This window comes from Mya arenaria, chromosome 6 (assembly GCF_026914265.1).
Source record: "Mya arenaria isolate MELC-2E11 chromosome 6, ASM2691426v1".
In the NCBI taxonomy this organism is placed as follows: Eukaryota; Metazoa; Mollusca; class Bivalvia; order Myida; family Myidae; genus Mya; species Mya arenaria.
In genome coordinates, this window is record NC_069127.1 from 41,185,060 (window position 1) to 41,211,013 (window position 25,954).

General features: G+C 32.8%; 1 protein-coding gene across 1 annotated transcript; it reads left to right on the forward strand.

Annotated features, from left to right (window-relative positions):
• The first annotated feature begins 3,245 nt into the window (after positions 1-3,245).
• Positions 3,246-20,536, forward strand: LOC128237794 (deleted in malignant brain tumors 1 protein-like). The gene is made up of 14 exons (XM_052953379.1): positions 3,246-3,250; positions 3,820-3,854; positions 5,337-5,484; positions 5,862-6,028; positions 6,770-6,946; positions 10,400-10,547; positions 10,917-11,083; positions 12,571-12,718; positions 13,096-13,262; positions 14,004-14,180; positions 17,631-17,778; positions 18,148-18,314; positions 19,804-19,951; positions 20,326-20,536. Exons 1-14 carry the CDS (start codon positions 3,246-3,248, stop codon positions 20,534-20,536), a joined length of 2,013 nt encoding a protein of 670 aa, XP_052809339.1.
• The last annotated feature ends 5,418 nt before the right edge of the window (positions 20,537-25,954 follow it).

A 25,954-nucleotide genomic window follows, 5' to 3' on the forward strand; every position in this document is an offset into this window, starting at 1 on the left:
AAACGCTATAGTCTGTCTTAGCAATGAGAATCATACAACCGGATTTGCACTGTAAATATTATATGATGCTGGAATTAAATATTAGAGTTAAAATGTTAACTATCCAGGTAAATTGGGTATATTCAAAGGAGAAGAAAAATATTTCTTCCATTTTTTCAAACATCTTGATTATTTGTTATTTACAAGTTAAAAATTAACACTTTTGTGTTATGTGCTGCATAATCTTCTTACGGTGTTTTATACAACGCTTAATTTTCAAAAGTCATACATTCAATTCATTGATTATTTAATTCTTTTATACATTAATTCAATGATTCGATAATAGATTAATTCATTAATTTAATAATTCATTAATTTAATAATTCATTTATTCATTGATTAATTTATTCATTAATTAATTCATTCATTCGTTCGTTCGTTCGTTCGTTCGTTCGTTCGTACGAACATACATACATTCATTTATACATTCAATCATTTTTTATTCTTTCATTCATTCATTCCTTAGAAAACACTGAACAAGGACATCGCGATGTGACTTTTACATTCCTATGCTTGTTCAATGTGTTTATACTGTTCCTCTAAAATCGAGTATTATTTTTGGCGACTCCCACGGGCTTTTTGTGGCTTTCCGTGAGATCTTTTTGAAAACTTCTTATTCATAACTAAATCATTGAAATTATATCAACTTGTTTCTATCAATAAATGTTTCATCGTAACGGCAATTAAATCGTGTAAATTTTGCATCTCGGTGCAAAGAAAGTTTGTTTGTTTAGTTTGCTAGCCCAGACCCTCGATTAATGGCCTCGTCCGCCCTTGGTTTACACGAGATATTCAAGTTGGTGTCCAAAATGGCCACCAGTAGATTTAAATGTTAAATATTTCTACAAATAGTGGCATGAACATTGACGTGTAGACGTTTACCAGCACATGTTTAGTTCTAAAATAAAGAACATGTGAAATTGCATAACAAGAGCATTCTTCTTGTTATTACTGTTCAAAATGATGTATATGAGATGTGTAAAAAACATCCTGATGTTGTTAAGACCACTCTTGAAGTAGAAAGTAACACTTTGATAAACTTGTTTACTTCCAATTTATTCTTAACCTGACATATATTTAGCAATTTCAATATGCTCGAGCTATGATAATGTTAAAACATAAGACAATTAAATACACTTAATCACATTATTGTTTTCGAAGAGTAAGTTAAACTTTTAGGCGTTGGGGTAGATAGTTTATTAAATTATAATGCCTAGAATTCAATCCTTAAATGTTCAAAAAGGCAGCAAAGCAACTGAATAATCTTTAAAAACTTAGCATTTTTTACAATCAATATTAAGCTTATTATATTTAAATATTTCAACAGATCCAATTTCATCTACTGTCCTGTTGTAGGGCATTTTTGAAGCCATACCATCAAATAATAAAAAGGGCTAAAAAATTGTTTCTAAAGATTACACCTTAACTTACGAAAATATTCCTCATAGAGTGAAATTGTCAACATTACATATGATGCATCGCTATTGAAACATACAAATGTCTGCTCAGTGTTTCAATTGAATATGTTCAAAACCTTGTTGCGTTTGCGACATGTAATTTCATTTTCAGTAAGAATAACTAAATATTGGAAAAACTCTCTGCGCGGAATAGCCTCCCAAAGAAAATAAGGTGTTCTTAAAACTACCTGGATTTTAGAATGCTGATCCGCACCTGGACATGTCCCTCTTGTGATGCCAATTGTGCAAATACGCTTTTATAACTAAAAACATAAGAAGAAATTGAGAATTATAAGGTGTTCCGCTGATTATCTTTTATCCCTTGTCTCCACGGAAAAGGAGTGTTCTTTCAGTGGAATGGCCTACACCCACTAAACAAGATGTGGCATTCAAATATCAGAAAAGATTTCATCGGGCATTGTGAATATTAATAACATTTAATAAATGAAATAACAAGGGCTAATATATCTTTATCATTGTTTCAAATTTATATATCATTAACATCTGTCGAACACATATAACTACTTGTGGGTGTTTTTCGGCAAGTGTTTGTTAAGGCGTTACGATTTGGAATTTTTAATTAACATTCTTACACAGTGGAAGGTACTGACATTGTCAGGACGGTGGCCGGACAGAGATATGGATGGTTACCTTTAGGTAGGAATTTACCCAATCATTGGAGCAACTATGCCTTTGTACGCTACTGTTCCTAATAATTTTAGCAACATCTAGTAGTATTTAAATTACACGATAAATTAAGTATCTCATCTTAGCATTTTTTTCCAAAGACGTTTTCTAGCAAACTACATTTTTGTAACATTTCTACAAACTACAAACTACAAATCATTGTACACTGCTATACTTCCCAAGTAATTCTATTTACATGTTTTTCTGTTTTAAAAGTAAACGAGTATACTTAAGTTATACTCTTGAAAGAACTAACCATTTTACAGTGGTATGTCAAGTTAAGGAACAGTCGCGTGAGGAGTTAAGACAACTACTTGATGATATCACAGTGTAAGTTAAATAAGTAAAGCCACACCCATCTAATTAATTTTCATGAATTAAACACCCATAAGTTTTTTAAGTGTGTTGGATTTAAAAACAAAAGTGTTATGGTTAACCATCTGTTCAATTTGAAGATCAGAACAAATCTAAATTTCACTTTTTTTTAATGGTTCAAATATAATTTTGTACAAGATAAAAACCGAAATCTTAAATAGCCTCCAAATGAAACAAAATGATGAATGTCTTTCAAATTAATATTTGGTCATTAAACAATTGTTACCCTTACCAACCTGCATGCTTTTATTTGTTTTAATTTAGGCACAATTGTTGAGAGGGCAAAGTGTTACCCCATGTCCATTTGTAGGCCTATTAATTACTCGTACAATTTCCAAAAACCTTCTAAAAGTGTAAATTGAAAACCTGGTCGCATTGCAGCATGTCTAGTAATATGTTTTCCTTTGCACAATGGTTGCGAGTCCTATTACAATTTTATACTGTCATAGCCATACTAGAATTTTATTTCAATATTACCATTTTTCAAGCACTATCGACACCAGTTCCTTCGACTACCAAACGGCATGCAGAGAATCTTGCGGTAGCTTTTCACAATGGAATGTTGACATTTTAAAGCCACGATATAATTAAAATTCAAAATGTTTTTTCTTAAGGTTCACGTGCTATCAGACTACGTAACGGTACAACGCAATTACAGGGGCGTGTTGAAGTACTTCACAACGGAACATGGGGTACTGTCTGTGGGGATGGTATAGACACAAACTTTGCCAAAGTCGTGTGTCGACAGCTCGATTATGCAACGTATGTTATTTTGCTAAAAAGATAAATGATTAAATCAAAAAAATTTTTGAAGTATTTCTCGGTTAAGCATTTGTTGCTTTTTTGAAATTATTTTTCTTCGCTTTTATCACTTTTTCATGCCAATAGGTTCCAAATTTATTGAAAGTATGGGATACACAAATGCAAAATTGAAAAAGATTTAAGCTTTCATTTTATTCCAGGAATCGGAATCAAGCGAGTGTCTTTATGCATTGAGCATTCGAAGTGATCGTGTAACAAAATGGTGAAAAACAATTTATCTTCACAACTGCATAGTTCATGAGTGCAAAGAGTCAATGACAAAAAAAATGCATTTCTAAAATTTAATGTATAAGACTTGCTTAATTTCAGTGACAATGTGACGTTACGTTCACATGCCTATTTCGGTGCAGGTAGTGGCGAGATTTGGTTGGACGATGTTACTTGTCAAGGAAACGAGACTGTGATCACTTGTGTATGTTCACCAATGGGGTCAGCACAGCTGCGGACATACAGAAGATGTCGGAGTTATATGTAGTATATAACAACTTTTATTTCTCCATTTCTGAAGAGTACAATAGAAAAATATATTATAGTATAGTTCATACACAGGCATACACAGGGTACAAGCATAATAAATCATTTAGATACAAAGTAAGTACAATCGAGAATGTTCATCGAAAAACATAGAAGGTAATGCGAATGTTTCATGTAAAAATGCAAGCCTAACAAAGTCAGCTCTTAAGGAACATTAATGACCATTTGGATATCAAAACAATCCAATTTAGAACATCTTCAACTATTGACGATAGCTAAAGCAAGATCTTTGAAAGTAAGATTTAGGAAAAATATCATGAACAAGTAGTCCGCCAAGATCAATAAGGCGTCGACGATGGCTGCCAAATTTAAACAAAATTAATTTTCTGCAATGTGTCTGAAAAATGTTTTTTTTTCCAATATTGACTGATGCAAAGTAAAATTTTACTAAAACTGAAGGTAAAACTAGGTATTTAAATTGGAGTTTGTTGGCAGGATGGTGGTTAGGCGAGTGTTTTGCAACAATTTGTATTATCTCCGGGCTGTAACTTGGCCATGCAAAAGTTGATTTTAAAATAGCGCATACTCACCACGAGTAACTGGCATTACGTGTGCAAGACCAATGTCACTAGGTAAAAGGTCAAAAACACACGAAATGCCCAAAACTCCTTGTGTTTTGACTTGTCCGGGCTGTAACATATCCACGCATTAAAAGACTTTACAATCATGTATCAAAGATCAAGGTCACATTAAGGGCATTGTTCAAAATGCCATGTATGTTGGCTTCTTCGAGCTGTATCTAGATTATGCATTGGCAAATGGCATAAATGTTTACCCTGCAAGACACATGTATAAACGTATAAATTAAAATCAAATTTTAATGTTCTGTGGTAATATTTGCTTGTTTTAACTTGTTTGACATCCCTGTTATGCATAGCTATACATTTGTCACTACTTACATTCCTAATCAAAGCACATGCCAATATACCATCATGCCAATAAAGCGAAAAGAGTTCGATATTCATAACAACGTTTTGAGATTAAACGCAGGAACCTTTCGTTGGACTGTTTAATCATATTTATTCATATGCGTATTTGATATCGGTGCGTTTCGACAAAGCACTAGTCTTAACATAGAGAAGCATATACAGCATCCCGTTATCTTTGCCAATCTGAAGGCATATCGAACACTAGTTCAAATTGCACAAACCTTCTAATTGCGCTCATTGAAAACCTGGTCGCATTGCGGTCTTGTAGTAATTATTTATTTATTTCGGGACAATGGTTGCGAGTCCTGTAATAAGGTTCAAATTATCATAGTTACCTGAGAATATAATTGAAATCTTTCCAATTTTCAAGCACTATCTACATCGTCTATATTCGAATGCTTATCGGCTATAGGAGGGACTTGCGGAAACCTTTGTTAAACTTTTAAAAGCTACGTTAGAATTGAAATTAAAAAGTACTTTTTTTCTTTTTTAGGTGCAAGTTCTATAAGACTACATAACGGTGCAACGCAATTGGAGGGTCGTGTTGAAGTATTCCACAATGGAACATGGGGTACGATCTGTGGCTATGCAATAAACATTAACTTTGCCAAAGTCGTGTGTCGACAGCTCGGATATGATACGTAAGTTATTTTGCTAAATTAGTAAGTGATAAAAACAGAGCAAACTTGTTGAAATATTTCTTGATAAAACATTCATTGCTTTTCTAAACATTTCTTATCGCTTTAATCTCTTATTTATGTAAACGTTCCAAATATTAATTGGCAGTTTTGAATACACAAATGAAAAAAACAATGGAAATACATATGCATTTATGTCAATCAAAGAATCAGAATCGATTACGATTTTTATACTTTGAGCATGTGTATCGATTCAGTAGCAAAATATTATTTTTAATATCAAAAGCAGTTGCATATATCATGAATCGAAAGGGTCAATAATCAGAGGAAATGCAATTTTAACAGATACTTATTTATTTATCAAACTTGTTCAATTCCAGTGATAATGTGGCGGTACTTTTGAATGCCTATTTCGGTGCAGGTAGTGGTCAGATTTGGCTGGAGCAGGTTACTTGTCAAGGAAACGAGACTGTGATCAATTTGTGTATGTTCAGACCATGGGGACAGCATTACTGTGGACATTATCAAGATGTCGGAGTTATTTGTAGTAAATATCACCTTTCACCTCTCCGTTCCGGTAGAATTCAATAGCAAAATGCATAATATAAAAGCTTTGTACATACATTAATCAAGCATAAAAAACGTACAAAATGAGTGAATTAGCTCCGTCACATATTTCATTGCCATGTTACACAATTGTTCTTTATCAAATGTTTTTCGATAGTTTTTAGAGATTTAACTGTGAAATGAAATTGATTTTTCATTATTAGAAACAGTGAAAACAGTATTCTTTCATTGAATTGTTTTAAAGTTTAACCCTTTCTCAAGACAAGCTCAAACATCAGCACAGTAGGGCTAGGCGCAATTCCAACGACATCAATTCCGAAATGACGTTACGTTCGTTATGAGGATTGAGTATATTTTAAAAATGGAACAGAAAGTGATAAAAATAGTTACGAAGCTTCTTTTTAGGGGCAGTTAGGTAATTTCAGAAATAGTATTTAATATCTTAAATTGAACAGACAACAGGCGGTGCTTACTTTTACTAAAAATAGAAATAATGTAGTTCAAATTAAATCATAGTAAGCTTGATTGTATTTCAAATGAGACTTTCTGCTGTCGTATGGTGTTAATGCAAACACATACATACATTAAACAAATCCATTTGAACAATATAAATAGACAATGTTGTCAACATGCAATCTGTTAAAGTCCTTGTAAAGATTTGAAGTGTAAGTACAACGTTGCAATCGAAGTGTTATTGTTTGTTATATATTCGTTTTCACAGAAGCGTGCTCTGTACCGGACGTAAACGATGCTTCCAAAGATTCTGGGGCAGCGATTGCTTACAACACGACCGTTACATACACATGTGCAGTAGGTCAAATCCATACTAATGGCGATTTAGTAAGGACATGTCAAGCTGACGGCCAATTGGATGGTATTTCTCCAACTTGTACTCGAGGTTTGTTAGTATTAGGTTTAATTATTCGGCTACTGGTTATACTATTATGTTATTTATTGTAGACTCAACATTCTCGTTCAATAATTGAAACATAAGTCTAAACATTCGTATTTAGTATTGTATTTAATTGATTAACCTCATCATTTTGAATTCGTGTGTCACCTTCGGCGTCTTTATGTTTTTGTAATATGATCATTAAAACGATTTTATGCTTATGTCAATGATAATTGTTTACATAAATATTGCATCGAGTCATATATAGGTCGTTTATTAAAAAACAAAACGCTATAGTCTGTCTTAGCAATGAGAATCATACAACCGGATTTGCACTGTAAATATTATATGATGCTGGAATTAAATATTAGAGTTAAAATGTTAACTATCCAGGTAAATTGGGTATATTCAAAGGAGAAGAAAAATATTTCTTCCATTTTTTCAAACATCTTGATTATTTGTTATTTACAAGTTAAAAATTAACACTTTTGTGTTATGTGCTGCATAATCTTCTTACGGTGTTTTATACAACGCTTAATTTTCAAAAGTCATACATTCAATTCATTGATTATTTAATTCTTTTATACATTAATTCAATGATTCGATAATAGATTAATTCATTAATTTAATAATTCATTAATTTAATAATTCATTTATTCATTGATTAATTTATTCATTAATTAATTCATTCATTCGTTCGTTCGTTCGTTCGTTCGTTCGTTCGTACGAACATACATACATTCATTTATACATTCAATCATTTTTTATTCTTTCATTCATTCATTCCTTAGAAAACACTGAACAAGGACATCGCGATGTGACTTTTACATTCCTATGCTTGTTCAATGTGTTTATACTGTTCCTCTAAAATCGAGTATTATTTTTGGCGACTCCCACGGGCTTTTTGTGGCTTTCCGTGAGATCTTTTTGAAAACTTCTTATTCATAACTAAATCATTGAAATTATATCAACTTGTTTCTATCAATAAATGTTTCATCGTAACGGCAATTAAATCGTGTAAATTTTGCATCTCGGTGCAAAGAAAGTTTGTTTGTTTAGTTTGCTAGCCCAGACCCTCGATTAATGGCCTCGTCCGCCCTTGGTTTACACGAGATATTCAAGTTGGTGTCCAAAATGGCCACCAGTAGATTTAAATGTTAAATATTTCTACAAATAGTGGCATGAACATTGACGTGTAGACGTTTACCAGCACATGTTTAGTTCTAAAATAAAGAACATGTGAAATTGCATAACAAGAGCATTCTTCTTGTTATTACTGTTCAAAATGATGTATATGAGATGTGTAAAAAACATCCTGATGTTGTTAAGACCACTCTTGAAGTAGAAAGTAACACTTTGATAAACTTGTTTACTTCCAATTTATTCTTAACCTGACATATATTTAGCAATTTCAATATGCTCGAGCTATGATAATGTTAAAACATAAGACAATTAAATACACTTAATCACATTATTGTTTTCGAAGAGTAAGTTAAACTTTTAGGCGTTGGGGTAGATAGTTTATTAAATTATAATGCCTAGAATTCAATCCTTAAATGTTCAAAAAGGCAGCAAAGCAACTGAATAATCTTTAAAAACTTAGCATTTTTTACAATCAATATTAAGCTTATTATATTTAAATATTTCAACAGATCCAATTTCATCTACTGTCCTGTTGTAGGGCATTTTTGAAGCCATACCATCAAATAATAAAAAGGGCTAAAAAATTGTTTCTAAAGATTACACCTTAACTTACGAAAATATTCCTCATAGAGTGAAATTGTCAACATTACATATGATGCATCGCTATTGAAACATACAAATGTCTGCTCAGTGTTTCAATTGAATATGTTCAAAACCTTGTTGCGTTTGCGACATGTAATTTCATTTTCAGTAAGAATAACTAAATATTGGAAAAACTCTCTGCGCGGAATAGCCTCCCAAAGAAAATAAGGTGTTCTTAAAACTACCTGGATTTTAGAATGCTGATCCGCACCTGGACATGTCCCTCTTGTGATGCCAATTGTGCAAATACGCTTTTATAACTAAAAACATAAGAAGAAATTGAGAATTATAAGGTGTTCCGCTGATTATCTTTTATCCCTTGTCTCCACGGAAAAGGAGTGTTCTTTCAGTGGAATGGCCTACACCCACTAAACAAGATGTGGCATTCAAATATCAGAAAAGATTTCATCGGGCATTGTGAATATTAATAACATTTAATAAATGAAATAACAAGGGCTAATATATCTTTATCATTGTTTCAAATTTATATATCATTAACATCTGTCGAACACATATAACTACTTGTGGGTGTTTTTCGGCAAGTGTTTGTTAAGGCGTTACGATTTGGAATTTTTAATTAACATTCTTACACAGTGGAAGGTACTGACATTGTCAGGACGGTGGCCGGACAGAGATATGGATGGTTACCTTTAGGTAGGAATTTACCCAATCATTGGAGCAACTATGCCTTTGTACGCTACTGTTCCTAATAATTTTAGCAACATCTAGTAGTATTTAAATTACACGATAAATTAAGTATCTCATCTTAGCATTTTTTTCCAAAGACGTTTTCTAGCAAACTACATTTTTGTAACATTTCTACAAACTACAAACTACAAATCATTGTACACTGCTATACTTCCCAAGTAATTCTATTTACATGTTTTTCTGTTTTAAAAGTAAACGAGTATACTTAAGTTATACTCTTGAAAGAACTAACCATTTTACAGTGGTATGTCAAGTTAAGGAACAGTCGCGTGAGGAGTTAAGACAACTACTTGATGATATCACAGTGTAAGTTAAATAAGTAAAGCCACACCCATCTAATTAATTTTCATGAATTAAACACCCATAAGTTTTTTAAGTGTGTTGGATTTAAAAACAAAAGTGTTATGGTTAACCATCTGTTCAATTTGAAGATCAGAACAAATCTAAATTTCACTTTTTTTTAATGGTTCAAATATAATTTTGTACAAGATAAAAACCGAAATCTTAAATAGCCTCCAAATGAAACAAAATGATGAATGTCTTTCAAATTAATATTTGGTCATTAAATAATTGTTACCCTTACCAACCTGCATGCTTTTATTTGTTTTAATTTAGGCACAATTGTTGAGAGGGCAAAGTGTTACCCCATGTCCATTTGTAGGCCTATTAATTACTCGTACAATTTCCAAAAACCTTCTAAAAGTGTAAATTGAAAACCTGGTCGCATTGCAGCATGTCTAGTAATATGTTTTCCTTTGCACAATGGTTGCGAGTCCTATTACAATTTTATACTGTCATAGCCATACTAGAATTTTATTTCAATATTTCCATTTTTCAAGCACTATCGACACTAGTTCCTTCGACTACCAAACGGCATGCAGAGAATCTTGCGGTAGCTTTTCACAATGGAATGTTGACATTTTAAAGCCACGATATGATTAAAATTCAAAATGTTTTTTTCTTAAGGTTCACGTGCTATCAGACTACGTAACGGTACAACGCAATTACAGGGGCGTGTTGAAGTACTTCACAATGGAACATGGGGTACTGTCTGTGGGGATGGTATAGACACAAACTTTGCCAAAGTCGTGTGTCGACAGCTCGATTATGCAACGTATGTTATTTTGCTAAAAAGATCAATGATTAAATCAAAACAATTTTTAAAGTATTTCTCGGTTAAGCATTTGTTGCTTTTTTGAAATTATTTTTCTTCGCTTTTATCACTTTTTCATGCCAATAGGTTCCAAATTTATTGCAAGTATGGGATACACAAATGCAAAATTGAAAAAGATTTAAGCTTTCATTTTATTCCAGGAATCGGAATCAAGCGAGTGTCTTTATGCATTGAGCATTCGAAGTGATCGTGTAACAAAATGGTGAAAAACAATTTATCTTCACAACTGCATAGTTAATGAGTGCAAAGAGTCAATGACAAAAAAAATGCATTTCTAAAATTTAATGTATAAGACTTGCTTAATTTCAGTCACAATGTGACGTTACGTTCACATGCCTATTTCGGTGCAGGTAGTGGCGAGATTTGGCTGGACAATGTTACTTGTCAAGGAAACGAGACTGTGATCGACTTGTGTTTGTTCAGCCAATGGGGTCAGCACAGCTGCGGACATACAGAAGATGTCGGAGTTATATGTAGTATATAACAACTTTTATTTCTCCATTTCTGAAGAGTACAATAGAAAAATATATTATAGTATAGTTCATACAACAGGCATACACAGGGTACAAGCATAATAAATCATTTAGATACAAAAGTAAGTACAATCGAGAATGTTCATCGAAAAACATAGAAGGTAATGCGAATGTTTCATGTAAAAATGCAAGCCTAACAAAGTCAGCTCTTAAGGAACATTAATGACCATTTGGATATCAAAACAATCCAATTTAGAACATCTTCAACTATTGACGATAGCTAAAGCAAGATCTTTGAAAGTAAGATTTAGGAAAAATATCATGAACAAGTAGTCCGCCAAGATCAATAAGGCGTCGACGATGGCTGCCAAATTTAAACAAAATTAATTTTCTGCAATGTGTCTGAAAAATGTTTTTTTTTTTTCCAATATTGACTGATGCAAAGTAAAATTTTACTAAAACTGAAGGTAAAACTAGGTATTTAAATTGGAGTTTGTTGGCAGGATGGTGGTTAGGCGAGTGTTTTGCAACAATTTGTATTATCTCCGGGCTGTAACTTGGCCATGCAAAAGTTGATTTTAAAATAGCGCATACTCACCACGAGTAACTGGCATTACGTGTGCAAGACCAATGTCACTAGGTAAAAGGTCAAAAACACACGAAATGCCCAAAACTCCTTGTGTTTTGACTTGTCCGGGCTGTAACATATCCACGCATTAAAAGACTTTACAATCATGTATCAAAGATCAAGGTCACATTAAGGGCATTGTTCAAAATGCCATGTATGTTGGCTTCTTCGAGCTGTATCTAGATTATGCATTGGCAAATGGCATAAATGTTTACCCTGCAAGACACATGTATAAACGTATAAATTAAAATCAAATTTTAATGTTCTGTGGTAATATTTGCTTGTTTTAACTTGTTTGACATCCCTGTTATGCATAGCTATACATTTGTCACTACTTACATTCCTAATCAAAGCACATGCCAATATACCATCATGCCAATAAAGCGAAAAGAGTTCGATATTCATAACAACGTTTTGAGATTAAACGCAGGAACCTTTCGTTGGACTGTTTAATCATATTTATTCATATGCGTATTTGATATCGGTGCGTTTCGACAAAGCACTAGTCTTAACATAGAGAAGCATATACAGCATCCCGTTATCTTTGCCAATCTGAAGGCATATCGAACACTAGTTCAAATTGCACAAACCTTCTAATTGCGCTCATTGAAAACCTGGTCGCATTGCGGTCTTGTAGTAATTATTTATTTATTTCGGGACAATGGTTGCGAGTCCTGTAATAAGGTTCAAATTATCATAGTTACCTGAGAATATAATTGAAATCTTTCCAATTTTCAAGCACTATCTACATCGTCTATATTCGAATGCTTATCGGCTATAGGAGGGACTTGCGGAAACCTTTGTTAAACTTTTAAAAGCTACGTTAGAATTGAAATTAAAAAGTACTTTTTTTCTTTTTTAGGTGCAAGTTCTATAAGACTACATAACGGTGCAACGCAATTGGAGGGTCGTGTTGAAGTATTCCACAATGGAACATGGGGTACGATCTGTGGCTATGCAATAAACATTAACTTTGCCAAAGTCGTGTGTCGACAGCTCGGATATGATACGTAAGTTATTTTGCTAAATTAGTAAGTGATAAAAACAGAGCAAACTTGTTGAAATATTTCTTGATAAAACATTCATTGCTTTTCTAAACATTTCTTATCGCTTTAATCTCTTATTTATGTAAACGTTCCAAATATTAATTGGCAGTTTTGAATACACAAATGAAAAAAACAATGGAAATACATATGCATTTATGTCAATCAAAGAATCAGAATCGATTACGATTTTTATACTTTGAGCATGTGTATCGATTCAGTAGCAAAATATTATTTTTAATATCAAAAGCAGTTGCATATATCATGAATCGAAAGGGTCAATAATCAGAGGAAATGCAATTTTAACAGATACTTATTTATTTATCAAACTTGTTCAATTCCAGTGATAATGTGGCGGTACTTTTGAATGCCTATTTCGGTGCAGGTAGTGGTCAGATTTGGCTGGAGCAGGTTACTTGTCAAGGAAACGAGACTGTGATCAATTTGTGTATGTTCAGACCATGGGGACAGCATTACTGTGGACATTATCAAGATGTCGGAGTTATTTGTAGTAAATATCACCTTTCACCTCTCCGTTCCGGTAGAATTCAATAGCAAAATGCATAATATAAAAGCTTTGTACATACATTAATCAAGCATAAAAAACGTACAAAATGAGTGAATTAGCTCCGTCACATATTTCATTGCCATGTTACACAATTGTTCTTTATCAAATGTTTTTCGATAGTTTTTAGAGATTTAACTGTGAAATGAAATTGATTTTTCATTATTAGAAACAGTGAAAACAGTATTCTTTCATTGAATTGTTTTAAAGTTTAACCCTTTCTCAAGACAAGCTCAAACATCAGCACAGTAGGGCTAGGCAAAATTCCAACGACATCAATTCCGAAATGACGTTACGTTCGTTATGAGGATTGAGTATATTTTAAAAATGGAACAGAAAGTGATAAAAATAGTTACGAAGCTTCTTTTTAGGGGCAGTTAGGTAATTTCAGAAATAGTATTTAATATCTTAAATTGAACAGACAACAGGCGGTGCTTACTTTTACTAAAAATAGAAATAATGTAGTTCAAATTAAATCATAGTAAGCTTGATTGTATTTCAAATGAGACTTTCTGCTGTCGTATGGTGTTAATGCAAACACATACATACATTAAACAAATCCATTTGAACAATATAAATAGACAATGTTGTCAACATGCAATCTGTTAAAGTCCTTGTAAAGATTTGAAGTGTAAGTACAACGTTGCAATCGAAGTGTTATTGTTTGTTATATATTCGTTTTCACAGAAGCGTGCTCTGTACCGGACGTAAACGATGCTTCCAAAGATTCTGGGGCAGCGATTGCTTACAACACGACCGTTACATACACATGTGCAGTAGGTCAAATCCATACTAATGGCGATTTAGTAAGGACATGTCAAGCTGACGGCCAATTGGATGGTATTTCTCCAACTTGTACTCGAGGTTTGTTAGTATTAGGTTTAATTATTCGGCTACTGGTTATACTATTATGTTATTTATTGTAGACTCAACATTCTCGTTCAATAATTGAAACATAAGTCTAAACATTCGTATTTAGTATTGTATTTAATTGATTAACCTCATCATTTTGAATTCGTGTGTCACCTTCGGCGTCTTTATGTTTTTGTAATATGATCATTAAAACGATTTTATGCTTATGTCAATGATAATTGTTTACATAAATATTGCATCGAGTCATATATAGGTCGTTTATTAAAAAACAAAACGCTATAGTCTGTCTTAGCAATGAGAATCATACAACCGGATTTGCACTGTAAATATTATATGATGCTGGAATTAAATATTAGAGTTAAAATGTTAACTATCCAGGTAAATTGGGTATATTCAAAGGAGAAGAAAAATATTTCTTCCATTTTTTCAAACATCTTGATTATTTGTTATTTACAAGTTAAAAATTAACACTTTTGTGTTATGTGCTGCATAATCTTCTTACGGTGTTTTATACAACGCTTAATTTTCAAAAGTCATACATTCAATTCATTGATTATTTAATTCTTTTATACATTAATTCAATGATTCGATAATAGATTAATTCATTAATTTAATAATTCATTAATTTAATAATTCATTTATTCATTGATTAATTTATTCATTAATTAATTCATTCATTCGTTCGTTCGTTCGTTCGTTCGTTCGTACGAACATACATACATTCATTTATACATTCAATCATTTTTTATTCTTTCATTCATTCATTCCTTAGAAAACACTGAACAAGGACATCGCGATGTGACTTTTACATTCCTATGCTTGTTCAATGTGTTTATACTGTTCCTCTAAAATCGAGTATTATTTTTGGCGACTCCCACGGGCTTTTTGTGGCTTTCCGTGAGATCTTTTTGAAAACTTCTTATTCATAACTAAATCATTGAAATTATATCAACTTGTTTCTATCAATAAATGTTTCATCGTAACGGCAATTAAATCGTGTAAATTTTGCATCTCGGTGCAAAGAAAGTTTGTTTGTTTAGTTTGCTAGCCCAGACCCTCGATTAATGGCCTCGTCCGCCCTTGGTTTACACGAGATATTCAAGTTGGCGTCCAAAATGGCCACCAGTAGATTTAAATGTTAAATATTTCTACAAATAGTGGCATGAACATTGACGTGTAGACGTTTACCAGCACATGTTTAGTTCTAAAATAAAGAACATGTGAAATTGCATAACAAGAGCATTCTTCTTGTTATTACTGTTCAAAATGATGTATATGAGATGTGTAAAAAACATCCTGATGTTGTTAAGACCACTCTTGAAGTAGAAAGTAACACTTTGATAAACTTGTTTACTTCCAATTTATTCTTAACCTGACATATATTTAGCAATTTCAATATGCTCGAGCTATGATAATGTTAAAACATAAGACAATTAAATACACTTAATCACATTATTGTTTTCGAAGAGTAAGTTAAACTTTTAGGCGTTGGGGTAGATAGTTTATTAAATTATAATGCCTAGAATTCAATCCTTAAATGTTCAAAAAGGCAGCAAAGCAACTGAATAATCTTTAAAAACTTAGCATTTTTTACAATCAATATTAAGCTTATTATATTTAAATATTTCAACAGATCCAATTTCATCTACTGTCCTGTTGTAGGGCATTTTTGAAGCCATACCATCAAATAATAAAAAGGGCTAAAAAATTGTTTCTAAAGATTACACCTTAACTTACGAAAATATTCCTCATAGAGTGAAATTGTCAACATTACATATGATGCATCGCTATTGAAACATACAAATGTCTGCTCAGTGTTTCAATTGAATATGTTCAAAACCTTGTTGCGTTTGCGACATGTAATTTCATTTTCAGTAAGAATAACTAAATATTGGAAAAACTCTCTGCGCGGAATAGCCTCCCAAAGAAAATAAGGTGTTCTTAAAACTACCTGGATTTTAGAATGCTGATCCGCACCTGGACATGTCCCTCTTGTGATGCCAATTGTGCAAATACGCTTTTATAACTAAAAACATAAGAAGAAATTGAGAATTATAAGGTGTTCCGCTGATTATCTTTTATCCCTTGTCTCCACGGAAAAGGAGTGTTCTTTCAGTGGAATGGCCTACACCCACTAAACAAGATGTGGCATTCAAATATCAGAAAAGATTTCATCGGGCATTGTGAATATTAATAACATTTAATAAATGAAATAACAAGGGCTAATATATCTTTATCATTGTTTCAAATTTATATATCATTAACATCTGTCGAACACATATAACTACTTGTGGGTGTTTTTTCGGCAAGTGTTTGTTAAGGCGTTACGATTTGGAATTTTTAATTAACATTCTTACACAGTGGAAGGTACTGACATTGTCAGGACGGTGGCCGGACAGAGATATGGATGGTTACCTTTAGGTAGGAATTTACCCAATCATTGGAGCAACTATGCCTTTGTACGCTACTGTTCCTAATAATTTTAGCAACATCTAGTAGTATTTAAATTACACGATAAATTAAGTATCTCATCTTAGCATTTTTTTCCAAAGACGTTTTCTAGCAAACTACATTTTTGTAACATTTCTACAAACTACAAACTACAAATCATTGTACACTGCTATACTTCCCAAGTAATTCTATTTACATGTTTTTCTGTTTTAAAAGTAAACGAGTATACTTAAGTTATACTCTTGAAAGAACTAACCATTTTACAGTGGTATGTCAAGTTAAGGAACAGTCGCGTGAGGAGTTAAGACAACTACTTGATGATATCACAGTGTAAGTTAAATAAGTAAAGCCACACCCATCTAATTAATTTTCATGAATTAAACACCCATAAGTTTTTTAAGTGTGTTGGATTTAAAAACAAAAGTGTTATGGTTAACCATCTGTTCAATTTGAAGATCAGAACAAATCTAAATTTCACTTTTTTTTAATGGTTCAAATATAATTTTGTACAAGATAAAAACCGAAATCTTAAATAGCCTCCAAATGAAACAAAATGATGAATGTCTTTCAAATTAATATTTGGTCATTAAACAATTGTTACCCTTACCAACCTGCATGCTTTTATTTGTTTTAATTTAGGCACAATTGTTGAGAGGGCAAAGTGTTACCCCATGTCCATTTGTAGGCCTATTAATTACTCGTACAATTTCCAAAAACCTTCTAAAAGTGTAAATTGAAAACCTGGTCGCATTGCAGCATGTCTAGTAATATGTTTTCCTTTGCACAATGGTTGCGAGTCCTATTACAATTTTATACTGTCATAGCCATACTAGAATTTTATTTCAATATTTCCATTTTTCAAGCACTATCGACACTAGTTCCTTCGACTACCAAACGGCATGCAGAGAATCTTGCGGTAGCTTTTCACAATGGAATGTTGACATTTTAAAGCCACGATATGATTAAAATTCAAAATGTTTTTTTCTTAAGGTTCACGTGCTATCAGACTACGTAACGGTACAACGCAATTACAGGGGCGTGTTGAAGTACTTCACAATGGAACATGGGGTACTGTCTGTGGGGATGGTATAGACACAAACTTTGCCAAAGTCGTGTGTCGACAGCTCGATTATGCAACGTATGTTATTTTGCTAAAAAGATCAATGATTAAATCAAAACAATTTTTAAAGTATTTCTCGGTTAAGCATTTGTTGCTTTTTTGAAATTATTTTTCTTCGCTTTTATCACTTTTTCATGCCAATAGGTTCCAAATTTATTGCAAGTATGGGATACACAAATGCAAAATTGAAAAAGATTTAAGCTTTCATTTTATTCCAGGAATCGGAATCAAGCGAGTGTCTTTATGCATTGAGCATTCGAAGTGATCGTGTAACAAAATGGTGAAAAACAATTTATCTTCACAACTGCATAGTTAATGAGTGCAAAGAGTCAATGACAAAAAAAATGCATTTCTAAAATTTAATGTATAAGACTTGCTTAATTTCAGTCACAATGTGACGTTACGTTCACATGCCTATTTCGGTGCAGGTAGTGGCGAGATTTGGCTGGACAATGTTACTTGTCAAGGAAACGAGACTGTGATCGACTTGTGTATGTTCAGCCAATGGGGTCAGCACAGCTGCGGACATACAGAAGATGTCGGAGTTATATGTAGTATATAACAACTTTTATTTCTCCATTTCTGAAGAGTACAATAGAAAAATATATTATAGTATAGTTCATACAACAGGCATACACAGGGTACAAGCATAATAAATCATTTAGATACAAAAGTAAGTACAATCGAGAATGTTCATCGAAAAACATAGAAGGTAATGCGAATGTTTCATGTAAAAATGCAAGCCTAACAAAGTCAGCTCTTAAGGAACATTAATGACCATTTGGATATCAAAACAATCCAATTAAGAATATCTTCAACTATTGACGATAGCTAAAGCAATATGTTTGAAAGTAAGATTTAGGAAAAATATCATGAACAAGTAGTCCGCCAAGATCAATAAGGCGTCGAAGATGGCTGCCAAATTTAAACAACGTTAATTTTCTGCAATGTGTCTGAAAATGTTTTTTTTTTTGATAATATTGACTGATGCAAAGCAAAATTTTACTAAAACTGAAGGTAAAACTAGGTATTTAAATTGGAGTTTGTTGGCAGGATGGTGGTTAGGCGAGTGTTTTGCAACAATTTGTATTATCTCCGGGCTGTAACTTGGCCATGCAAAAGTTGATTTTAAAATAGCGCATACTCACCACGAGTAACTGGCATTACGCGTGCAAGACCAATGTCACTAGGTAAAAGGTCAAAAACACACGAAATGCCCAAAACTCCTTGTGTTTTGACTTGTCCGGGCTGTAACATATCCACGCATTAAAACACTTTACAATCATGTATCAAAGATCAAGGTCACATTAAGGGCATTGTTCAAAATGCCATGTATGTTGGCTTCTTCGAGCTGTATCTAGATTATGCATTGGCAAATGGCATAAATGTTTACCCTGCAAGACACATGTATAAACGTATAAATTAAAATCAAATTTTAATGTTCTGTGGTAATATTTGCTTGTATTTCACTTGTTTGACATCCCTGTTATGCATAGCTATACATTTGTCACTACTTACATTCCTAATCAAAGCAAATGCCAATATACCATCATGCCAATAAAGCGAAAAGAGTTCGATATTCATAACAACGTTTTGAGATTAAACGCAGGAACCTTTCGTTGGACTGTTTAATCATATTTATTCATATGCGTATTTGATATCGGTGCGTTTCGACAAAGCACTAGTCTTAACATAGAGAAGCATAAACAGCATCCCGTTATCTTTGCCAATCTGAAGGCATATCGAACACTAGTTCAACTTGCACAAACCTTCTAATTGCGCTCATTGAAAATCTGGTCGCATTGCGGTCTTGTAGTAATTATTTATTTATTTCGGGACAATGGTTGCGAGTCCTGTAATAAGGTTCAAATTATCATAGTTACCTGAGAATATAATTGAAATCTTTCCAATTTTCAAGCACTATCGACATCATCATCTATATTCGAATGTTTATCGGCTATAGGAGGGACTTGCGGAAACCTTTGTTAAACTTTTAAAAGCTACGTTAGAATTGAAATTAAAAAGTACTTTTTTCTTCTTTAGGTGCAAGTTCTATAAGACTACATAACGGTGCAACGCAATTGGAGGGTCGTGTTGAAGTATTCCACAATGGAACATGGGGTACGATCTGTGGCTATGCAATAAACATTAACTTTGCCAAAGTCGTGTGTCGACAGCTCGGATATGATACGTAAGTTATTTTGCTAAATTAGTAAGTGATAAAAACAGAGCAAACTTGTTGAAATATTTCTTAATAAAACATGTATTGCTTTTCTAAAAACATTTCTTATCGCTTTAATCTCTTATTTATGTAAACGTTCCAAATATTAATTGGCAGTTCACAAATGAAAAAAAACAATGGAAAGACATATGCATTTATGTCAATCAAAGAATAAGAATCGATTGCGATTTTTTATACTTTGAGCATGTGTATCGATTCAGTAGCAAAATATTATTTTTAATATCAAAAGCAGTTGCATATATTATGAATGGAAAGGGTCAATAATCAGAGGAAATGCAATTTTAACAGATAATTATTTATTTATCAAACTTGTTCAATTCCAGTGATAATGTGGCGGTACTTTTGAATGCCTATTTCGGTGCAGGTAGTGGTCAGATTTGGCTGGAGCAGGTTACTTGTCAAGGAAACGAGACTGTGATCAATTTGTGTATGTTCAGACCATGGGGACAGCATTACTGTGGACATTATCAAGATGTCGGAGTTATTTGTAGTAAATATCACCTTTCACCTCTCCGTTCCGGTAGAATTCAATAGCAAAATGCATCATATAAAAGCTTTGTACATACATTAATCAAGCATAAAAAACGTACAGAATGAGTGAATTAGCTCCGTCACATATTTCATTGCCATGTTACACAATTGTTCTTTATCATATGTTTTTCGATAGTTTTTAGAGATTTAACAGTGAAATGAAATTGATTTTTCATTATTCGAAACAGTGAAAATAGTATTTTTTCATTGAATTGTTTTTAAAGTTTAACCCTTTCTCAAGACAAGCTCAAACATCAGCACAGTAGGGCTAGGCAAAATTCCAACGACATCAATTCCGAAATGACGTTACGTTCGTTATGAGGATTGAGTATATTTTAAAAATGGAACAGAAAGTGATAAAAATAGTTACGAAGCTTCTTTTTAGGGGCAGTTTCAGAAATAGTATTTAATATCTTAAATTGAACAGACAACAGGCGGTGCTTACTTTTACTAAAAATAAAAATAATGTAGTTCAAATTGAATCATAGTAAGCTTGATTGTATTTCAAATGAGACTTTCTGCTGTCGTATGGTGTTAATGCAAACACATACATTAAACAAATCCATTTGAACAATATAATTAGACAATGTTGTCAACATGCAATCTGTTAAAGTCCTTGTAAAGATTTGAAGTGTAAGTACAAGGTTGCAATCGAAGTGTAATTGTTTGTTATATATTCGTTTTCACAGAAGCGTGCTCTGTACCGTACGTAAACGACGCTTCCAAAAATTCTGGGGCAGCGATTGCTTACAACACGACCGTTACGTACACATGTGCAGTAGGTCACATCCATACTAATGGCGATTTAGTAAGGACATGTCAAGCTGACGGCCAATTGGATGGTATTTCCCCAACTTGTACTCGAGGTTTGTTAGTATTAGGTTTAATTATTCGGCTACTGGTTATACTACTATGTTATTTATTGTAGACTCAACATTCTCGTTCAATAACTGAAACCTTAGTATAAACAATCGCATTTAGTAGTGTATATAATTGATTAACTTTATCATTTTGAATTATTGTGTCACCTTTGGCGTCTTTATGTTTTGTAATATGATCATTGGAACTATGTTATGCTTATGTCAATAATAATAGTTTACATACATATTGTATCAAAACTGTTCATATTCTTTCTTCGCATACATGTGACGCATACATGTGCTTTGTTAACAAATATTGAATTCGGGTTACTTCCATGAACAATGGATTGAAGTTATTGATAGTATTTCAGTCCAAAACAATAACATTCAAAGTTATATGTAAATGATTACATTTGAATTACTTTAAATCGAGTAAATTTTGCATCACAGTGCAAAGAAAGTCTTTTTTTAGTTTGCTAGCCAAGACCCTCGATTAATGGCCTGGTTTACACGAGATATTCAAGTTGGTGTCCAAAATGGCCGCCATGAGATTAACTGTAAAATATTCGTACATATATGGGCATGAACATTTACATGTAGACGTTAACCAGCACATGTTTAGTTACTAAAATAAAGGACATGTGAAATTGCATAAAAAGAACATTTTTTATCATTATTGCTCAAAATGATATACAAGGTGTTGTCCGGAAAGTTTGGAGACTGGATTCATATAAACAAACCACTCATAAGATGCATTTAAAATTTTATCAGCTGATATTTGTGTCTGATATAGGCAAATTCTGAAAGTTTCAATAATATACTACGAAGTAAATGTGTATAACAAACATTACAAAAAGTACAGATTACAAGCCACTAAGCACTTCGTTGCTCATTGCGTCATATCATTTACAGTTTTTTAAAATACTCTCCTTTTGCACATACACATTTACGGTGCCGTTCAACCCATTGCTTGAATATCTGTCCGTACCACTCTTTTATGATAATTATTATGAACAACTGTCCTTTTTAGCTGAATTAATTCGCCAATGTCCCTCTCTGTCCTCCGACGGTCTTCTTGTAACCTGTCCCGCACTTAATTAACGTCACTTTCACTCACGACTGACGGTGTGCCGCTCCGCTTTAAATCGCACACATTTCCATGCCCGTCACTGAAACTCCATGCAAGCAAAATACAAAAGCCCTTGAATATGTTGGCTTTGATTTATCCATGGTTAGAGACGTATATGTTTTTGTAGGACTCATCCTGCTGCGAACACAGTGTTTCATCATAGCGCGCTGCTCCGTGCGTGACGTCATCCTTGGATCTTTTCCGACATCTTTGAAATACTTCTCTACTTCTGTTGATCATTACAAAAATGTATACAGTTAGATGGAATCAATAATTTGCGTTGTAATGCAGCTGACGTCATACTGTCGTCATATGTTTTAACTTGACTTTTTGGCGTCTATTATTCAGACGGAGTGTTATATATGAAATGTAAAAATATAGAAACAGTCTCAAAACATCCCGGACAACCCTCGTATATAAGATGTGTAAAATAATCCTGAAGTTGTTAAGACCACTCTTGAATAGGAAAGTAACACTTTGATAAACTGGTTTACTTCCAATTTATGCTAAACCTAACTCATATTAAGCAATTTCAGTTTGCTTAGGCAATGTTAAAACATACAACAATTAAATATACTTAATCACATTATTGTTTGTGAAACGTAAGTTAAACTTTTAGGCGTTAGGGTAGATAGTTAATTAACTTATAATTCTTAAGTGTGCAAAAGGGCAGCCAAGCAACTGAATAATCTTCAAAAATTAAGCATTTTTACAATCAATATAAAGCTTATTATTTTTAAATGTTTTAACAGATCCAATTTCAACTACTATCCTGCTGTTTGGAAAGCAATACCATCAAATAATATAAAAGGGCTTTAAAAATCTTTTTAAAGATTACACCTCTACTTACGAAAATATTCTGCATGCGTTAAATTGCCAACATTACAACATTACATGTGATGCATCGCTATTTAAACATACAAATTTCTGCTCAGTGATTCACTAGAATATGTTCAAAACCTTGTTGCGTTTGCGACATGTAATTTCAATTTCAGATATGTAAAGTTTTTAGAAGAGCCAACATCAAGAACAACTAAATATCGGAAAAACTCTCTCCGTGCAATAGCCTCCAAAAGAAAATAAGGTGCTCTTTAAACTATTTAGAATTAAAAATGCTGATCCGCACCTTGATAGGTCCCCCTTGTGAATTCCAATTGTGCAAATACGCTTTTATAACTTAGCAATAAGAAGAAAATAACAATTATAATAAGATGTTCCGCTGATTATCTTTTATCCTTTGTCTCCACGGAGAAGGAGTGTTTTTTTACAGTGGGATGGCCTACATCCACTAACAAGATGTGGCATTCAAATATCAGAAAAGATTTCAGCGGGCATTGTGAATATGAATAAAATTTAATAAATGAAAAAACAAGGGCTAGGATCTGTTTATCATTGTTTCAAATGTATATATCATTAACTTCTGTCGAACACATATAACTACTTGTGGGTGTTTTTCGGCAAGTATTTGTTAAGGTGTTATGGATGAAATTTTCAATTAACATTCTTACACAGAAGAAGGTACTGACATTGTCAGGACGGTGGCCGGACAGAGATGGGGTGGTTACTTTTAGGTAGGAATTGGTGCAACTATGCCTTTTTACGCTACTGTTCCTAATAATTTTAGCAACATCTAATAATATTTAAATTACACTATAAATTAAGCATCGCCTCTTAGCAATACTTTCCAAATGCGTTTTCTAGCAAGCTACATTTTTGCAACATTTCTACAAACTACAAATCATTGTACACTGTCATGTACATAATGCTACTTACATTTATTCTTTTTTAAAAGTAAACGAGTATACTTAATTTATAATCTTGAGAGAACTAACCATTTTTCAGTGGTAGGTCAAGTAGAGAGATGGCCGCGTGTGGAATGGACGTACAGCTTAGGCAACTGCTTGATGTTATCACAGTATACTGTGCTCTTATCCATCTTACTTTTTGTAATTGTATGCATGCATATGTTAACAAACGGCTTTTGTAAATACTTGTTTCAATATTGTTCCTATTTCAAAATTATGTACTTTTATTTCCAGGTCACCAGGTCTTTGTTATGTTTTGATATCTTATGTATGTTTGTTATTCATGTCTGAAAATAGCTCATTTAGATAATGTTTCTTGTAAGTATATACCCGACTTTAAATAAAGATATCTTGTATCTTGTATAAAGATGGTTGTCAAATGTTCGAAAATGTTAAATTTGTATATGATCGTGTCATTTGCTTTGATTGTTTTTCAGAAATCATTTTAATAATTATATTATGAATGCGAATATGACGGTGCAATATTTAAAGTTTAAGTGCCCCTTTTTAAAATTACTCTGATAACATGCTCAATTTGAATAAATTTGAAAGTCTTAATAATATACATCAATTAAAAGTATCTTTATTAGTCAACATATCAACACTTCTTTTGTAACACATAATTTTACTGTGATAAAGACAGTCCATATACAATAAATAAATGTGCTTTATCTTGCAAACAAGTATGTTATTTGAGTTAAAATATAAAATTTAAAAAGTAACATAATCGAAAGCCACACTTATCTAATAAATTTTCATGAATTAAACACCCAATTTGTTTTAAGTGTGTTGGATTTAAATTAAAGTGTTATGTTTAACCATCTGTTCAATTTGAGGATCAGAACAAATCTCAACTTCCGTTTTCTTTAATGGTTCAAATATAATTTTGTACAAGATAAAAACCGAAATCTTCAATAGCCGCCAAATGACACAAAATGATGAATTTCTTTCAAAGTTATATTTGTTACCATTGTCCACTTGCATGCTTTTATATGTTTTGATTTAGGCACAATTGTTGAGAAGGCAAAGTCTACCCCATAACCTTTTGTAGGCCTATTAATTACTCATTCAATTTCCGAAAAACCTTCTAAAATCGTAAATTGAAAACCTGGTCGCATTGCAGCATGTCTAGTAAATATGTTTTCCTTTGACACTATGGCTGCGAGTCCTATTACAATTTAAGAACTGTCATAGCCATACTAGAATTTTATATCAATATTTACTTTTTTCAGGCACTATCGCCACCAGTTCTATTCGAATGCTAAAAGGCATGCAGAGGATCTTGCGGTAGCTTTTCACGATGGAATGTTTGCATTTTAAAAGCCACGATATGATTGAATTCAAATGTTTATTTCTTAAGGTTCACGTGCTATCAGACTACGTAATGGTACAACGCAATTAGAGGGTCGTGTTGAAGTACTTCACAATGGAACATGGGGTACGGTCTGTGGCGATGGTATTGACACAAACTTTGCCAAGGCCGTGTGTCGACAGCTAGGATATCCGTAAGTATGCGTGGGTTATATTGCTAAATAGATAAATAATCAGGACAATAAAATATTGAATTATTTCTTGATCAGGCATTTGCTGTTAAGCCATTTCTTCTTCACGTTAATCACAGATTCTT

What these genes read in the sequence shown, in the direction of transcription:
- LOC128237794 (XM_052953379.1), top strand. An exon ending in TTCTCCAACTTGTACTCGAG is followed by an intron (nt 6,947 to 10,399) that starts GTTTGTTAGTAT and finishes TTTTTTCTTAAG; the next exon opens with GTTCACGTGCTATCAGACTA. An exon ending in AGATGTCGGAGTTATATGTA is followed by an intron (nt 11,084 to 12,570) that starts GTATATAACAAC and finishes TTTCTTTTTTAG; the next exon opens with GTGCAAGTTCTATAAGACTA.